The sequence below is a fragment of the Limulus polyphemus genome, unplaced genomic scaffold, assembly GCF_000517525.1.
Source record: "Limulus polyphemus unplaced genomic scaffold, Limulus_polyphemus-2.1.2 Scaffold4357, whole genome shotgun sequence".
Lineage (NCBI taxonomy): Eukaryota > Metazoa > Arthropoda > Merostomata > Xiphosura > Limulidae > Limulus > Limulus polyphemus.
Window position 1 is genome coordinate 33305 of NW_013669967.1, and position 5994 is coordinate 39298.

Genomic DNA, 5994 nt, shown 5'->3' on the forward strand with positions numbered 1-5994 from the left:
CCCCCCCCAGACGGCCTTTGGCCCCGATGAAGCAGTAATGGCAAAAGTTTTTAAAGTGAATGATATCGTTTATCTGAGTGATAAGTCATGTTTTATTCCTACTAAATGAATGCCCCCCAGTGGCACAGTGGTATGTCTGCGGACTTACAACGCTAGAAACCGGGTTTCGATACCCGTGGTGGGCAGAGCACAGATAGCCCATTGTGTAGCTTTGTGCTTAACTACAAACAAACAAACAAATACTAAATGAAAAAGAAAAAATATCCACTCTACACTACAAGCTTTAAACTGTCAAAATTGTTATATTTTTTACGTCTATCTGTATATGTTAGGACTAGTTTGAGTGTCCACGATATAAAGCCATTAGTGTTACCGTTTTAAATTTGTCAAAACGCAGACAACACGAACGCAATGCCTTCCCAGGTGACAAGCAGTTCAAAACTACCTGGTGGTTTGAATCTCACGGCTTCTGGACTTCGAAGAAGTTTTGGTCGATTTACTGTTCTGTTTTGGTCACCACCATGATTGATGCTACGCCAGCTCATTGTCAGAGACACGATATTAGGTTTTCGTTTCGTTTCTAAGATATTTGGCTTGCTGGTGAGACGTTTAAATAAGTTAAACAAATAAAATGGATCAAATTAAAAGTCTTGACTTGAGTAATTGTCACATCTGCATTCGATAAAGATTTTGTAGTTGTTTGATCTTTTAATTACCGACTTGTTTTTATACCGTTCACGAAGGATGGTTTGTTTAAAAGCAAAGCCACGTTGGGCTATCTGTTGTGTCCACCGCGGGGAATCGAACCCCGAGTTTTAGCGTTGTAAGTCTGTAAACTGATCGTTATCCCACCGGAGGACCACAACCGGTGGAGTCCACATACTGCATTGAATTGGGTAATTATGTTTTAGCCTGTTACAGCACTCAGTATAAAGAAGTGACAACAAAATAGGGGGTGGGATGAAATCACTCGTTTCCTATGTAACATATAAACAGTACCCCAGCAGTGATTAGTAAGATTTTGTTTACAAGTTTGTGACCCATGTTATTGGGGACCCTTTAACCCAGAAACAGATGGGCCCACAAGCAATTTCGTACATAAATAATTCATAAAAAAACTCTCTTTAAAAACCGAATGGGACCATGTAGATCGTTCTAGGATTAAAGAAAATAGTGTACGTAGATTTATTTTGGTTTGTTTCTTTGTTTTTAGATCAAAGTCACATTAGGCTATCTGCTGTGTCCACTGTGGAGAATCGAACCTCGGATGTTAGTCCGTAAATTAATGCTGTCCCACCGGGATTTTATTATTATTATTTTTTTGTTCTGTAAATTTGAAAGTGACTCAAATACGTCACACGTGAACGTTTTACGTAACCAACATGGAAAATTCTCTGTTTATATCTATCGGTGAAAGGGTCAAATACAAAAAACCAAAACCAAAAACAATTCGCCAAGCCATCTTATAAAGTTAACACACACACACACACACACACACAAATCCTACGTAGTTTTGTTGAAAGTGATATCTGGATAATAAAGTTAGAAAAAAAATACCTTTACGCTCCAGATAATTATAAGGTAGCTTTCATTTTAACCAACGTTTCGCCTTTATGGGCTAGTAAATAAAATTGTTTGATATTAGAATATTCGTTAAATCACAAAACTGGTTGTAATATCGTATTTCTCGAGTCTGCCGTAACGTGCATCTAACAATGTAGAAAATATTATTAACACTCCGCTATTGTTCTAATATTATAGTATAGTTATAATACTAACTATTATATAGCAATACTAACATATGACATATATTACATGAAATATCAAATACCGTAATATCAAACAGTTTTATAATATTTTAAATTTTAACTTAAAGCAACCTTTACATCCTAATTTTTCTTACTTTTCGAACGAAACAGACTTATTGTCTTAAACAATAAGAAAATAACACTTGGGCCTTGTATATGGATGACTATGGACTTGATATAAAATTTCGCAGTACCTACACGCTAGCGTGAAGTATGTTTCAGCCAGCACCAAATAAAGCAAGATACTTGAATAATAAATATATTTACAACTTCACAAGTTCGTTTCTCGAAAGTCGTCTAAAATCAGTTTATAAAATAGCTGTTTCGTTGTTTTAGCACAAAGTTGTACAATAGAATATCTGGTCTGTGTTTGTCGTGAATTGTAGCCCCAACTTTAGCGTCACAGCTTATATAAGCCTTCAAGCAAACCACTGAAATAAAAACGTTATTACTACCAGCTAGGTGTTTCTATTCACTGTAACATTGTTATATAAATCAACAAAAAGATATTTTCTAACTTTTAATGTTTTTCTTTAGAAGTTTTTTTTTTCTTGTAATTAAGCAAAAAAGCTACACAATTGGCTATCTGTACTCTGCCCACCACGGGTATCGAAACCCGGATTTTAGCGTTGTAAGTCCGCAGACATGCTGCTGTACCAATGGGGTCAACAAAAACGCAATTTTTAATTTTTTTTCTTTAGAAGTAATTCTGCGGACTTACAACGCTAGAACCCGGGTTTCAATACCCGTGACGGGCAGAGTACCGATAGCCCATTGTGTAGCTTTGTGTTTAACTTCAAGCAACAACAACAATTTAGAAGTAAAGTACAAAAATAAAAATGTTCTAATTATGTCCTCTTTTTTTATATTTTTTTAACGTGTAAAGCTATTATATACACTACATTTGATAGCCTGGAAAGGCAACATTATTATTATTTTGATGAAAATACAACTATCAGTAAAATAGTTTTCTAGAAATAAAACCAACAGAACCGACTGAGAAACACGCTGAAATGTCTAGCTGGTTCAGATTATTTATCATATAAACCCGTCTCAAATTTATTATTTCAATGTAAGAAATGAAACAAATTTTATTTTCCAAAACAGCGTTTTTTTGTGTTTTGTTTTTTTCCGGATTTGAAAGGCGTACATCAAGATAATCTGAAAGCTCAGTATTGTTGTATAGCGATATTTGTTCGAACTATTATTGTAAAGCGATATTTGTTCGAACTATTATTGTAAAGCGATATTTGTTCGAACTATTATTGTAAAGCGATATTTGTTCGAACTATTATCGTAAAGCGATATTTGTTCGAACTATTATCGTAAAGCGATATTTGTTCGACCTATTATCGTAAAGCGATATTTGTTCGAACTATTATTGTAAAGCGATATTTGTTCGAACTATTATTGTAAAGCGATATTTGTTCGAACTATTATTGTAAAGCGATATTTGTTCGGATTATTATTGTAAAGCGATATTTGTTCGAATTATTATTGTAAAGCGATATTTGTTCGAACTATTATTGTAAAGCGATATTTGTTCGGATTATTATTGTAAAGCGATATTTGTTCGAACTATTATTGTAAAGCGATATTTGTTCGAATTATTATTGTAAAGCGATATTTGTTCGAACTATTATTGTAAAGCGATATTTGTTCGAACTATTATCGTAAAGCGATATTTGTTCGAACTATTATCGTAAAGCGATATTTGTTCGAACTATTATTGTAAAGCGATATTTGTTCAAACTATTGTTGTAAAGAGATATCTGTTCGAGCTATTGTTGTAAGGCGATATTTGTTCGAACTATTGTTGTAAAGCGATATTTGTTCGAACTATTATTGTAAAGCGATATTTGTTCGAACTATTATTGTAAAGCGATATTTGTTCGAACTATTGTCGTAAAGCGATATTTGTTCGAACTATTATTGTAAAGAGATATTTGTTCGAACTATTATTGTAAAGCGATATTTGTTCGAACTATTATTGTAAAGCGATATTTGTTCGAACTATTGTTGTAAGGCGATATTTGTTCGAACTATTGTTGTAAAGCGATATTTGTTCGAACTATTATTGTAAAGCGATATTTGTTCGAACTATTATTGTAAAGCGATATTTGTTCGAACTATTATTGTAAAGCGATATTTGTTCGAACTATTATCGTAAAGCGATATTTGTTCGAACATATTTTTTTAATCTATTCTTCATAATTAGCGTGCGTGTTGTCAACCTTTCAATTGTTTTTCAATAAATATGAGCTTGATGTCCTGGAATTTAATCATATTTCGCTTATTTTAATGTCACGAAAGGTAATTCTCTGTAAACCGTATGTTTTCAGGAAATCTTTAACGAACACGCTACCCAGAATGTTAAAAATATGGATTCTTTTTCACGTCTTATCTTTCGGTATGAAAATTATAAAGTAATTTCTTAAAACACTTTTTTTCATCATTGTAAGGGATGCTATTGTACGCCTAACCAATAACAGCTAGTATTTGTTATCATATTTTAAATTACATAATCTAAAATGCAACGCCATTGTGCGCACTCTCCAGTCTTGTTGCCGTGGTAACTACAACACGTAACTCCAATTTCGATCGAGCTGCAGAGAGAGGTATCCAACAAAAGGAATAACTTACCAAAAAGGCTAGAGCATACTGGCTAGTCAACTGAAACGAAACAGTCACCTAGCGAAGGAAAAAGGGATAATTTTTAGTACTTGGTTCAGCCCCTCAGAAAGATGCTTCCTAGATTTCAGTAGTCCCAGTTTTAGAAGAAATTGACGTCAACTCTGATGTTTGACTTTCACAGTAAAAGGTCACCCATACAAGTAATACAAGAGTTGTTGCTGAATGGTTCAGTGTCGTGGGTTTACTCTCAGACTTTGTTGTGATTATTTGGAGTAATGGGAACAGTTCTGAGCATCTTCCCACAAGGACCAAAACCTACTTTTGAAGTGCACGTTCCAACTAATGAGCAACACAAGAACGCTAAAGTTAAGAAAAAAAGCAGTTCCCAGCAGCAGTATGGCCATTTCAAGAAGCATTCCCTGTTCATCAACGCTCTCACGTGGAAAAAACACATCAGCGTGTCTGGTAAAAGGAAAAGTGACAAGAATAAGAACACGACATCTCGACACCCACTGGATAACATCGACTCTCTTGTGGCCAATAAAAATAATATACAGAAGTCATCCTCGAGTTATAACTTGAAAGCTACCAGCATTGGAACAGTGGACTTGGAAGTTAAAAATAATAATTTTCAAAAAGTCGCTCTTCCGTCCGTACTATCAAAGCCTGTAGTATTATCGGGACACAACTTGGTCCGTCCTACTCTTCCTGGAGCCCTGAGAGCCACAGTTGAGCCCAGAATACAGCCTGCAAGCACGCCCAGGAAAACGGTGATCCAGGCATCCACCTCGGAGCTACTGAGCTCACTGGGAGAGTTTTTGTCGAAGAAGTGTCGGAAGATAAGGAATTTCTATGCTGATGACGCTGTAACGTGGCTTAGGACAGTAGATAGGTCATTGCTGATCCAGGGTTGGCAGGATGTTGCCTTCATCAATCCAGCAAACGTGGTTTTTCTGTACATGCTGGTCAGGGAACTGGTCACTGATGACATTGACAGCGAGAGGGAGCTGCAGGCAATCGTGCTAACCTGTTTGTACCTCTCTTACTGTTACATGGGGAATGAAATCTCCTACCCACTGAAACCTTTTCTGGTGGAGGAGACTCGGGAAATATTTTGGGACCGCTGTCTTCTCATCATCAATCTTCTTAGCGGGAAGATGCTACGTATCAACAAAGAGCCCAGTTTCTTCACAGAAATGTTTACTGAACTAAAGGCTTGTTATACGATGTCTGACTACCAGTGACTGACCACTAGGTGGCGAAGTTTTAATACATATGCATGTACATATAATTGAGGTAAACTCCAGGTTCGAAGATAAAACATGGGCTGTAAAAATCAGAACTTCTTTGACTGCACCATCTCAGCTAAATTGACAGTAAACTAATTAGTATCTGTCCATTTCTATATTGTGAAACGTGAACTTTGTCTTACTTTGTACAGTTACAGTTTCTCATCCACATTACTTAGCTCGTGTCACCCTCAGCTTGTTCTCTCAATATACTTAATGTAGCCCTTGCAACTCTGGAGTTAACTTAAAGAAGGTAACGTATT

The 5994-nt window shown here is 35.8% G+C and overlaps 1 protein-coding gene across 1 annotated transcript; it reads left to right on the plus strand.

Moving 5' to 3' along the window:
* The first annotated feature begins 4438 nt into the window (after window positions 1-4438).
* LOC106471026 (cyclin-dependent kinase 5 activator 1-like) lies at window positions 4439-5994 on the plus strand. The gene has a single exon (XM_013931610.2). It carries the CDS (start codon window positions 4718-4720, stop codon window positions 5684-5686), a length of 969 nt encoding a protein of 322 aa, XP_013787064.1. The 5' UTR covers window positions 4439-4717; the 3' UTR covers window positions 5687-5994.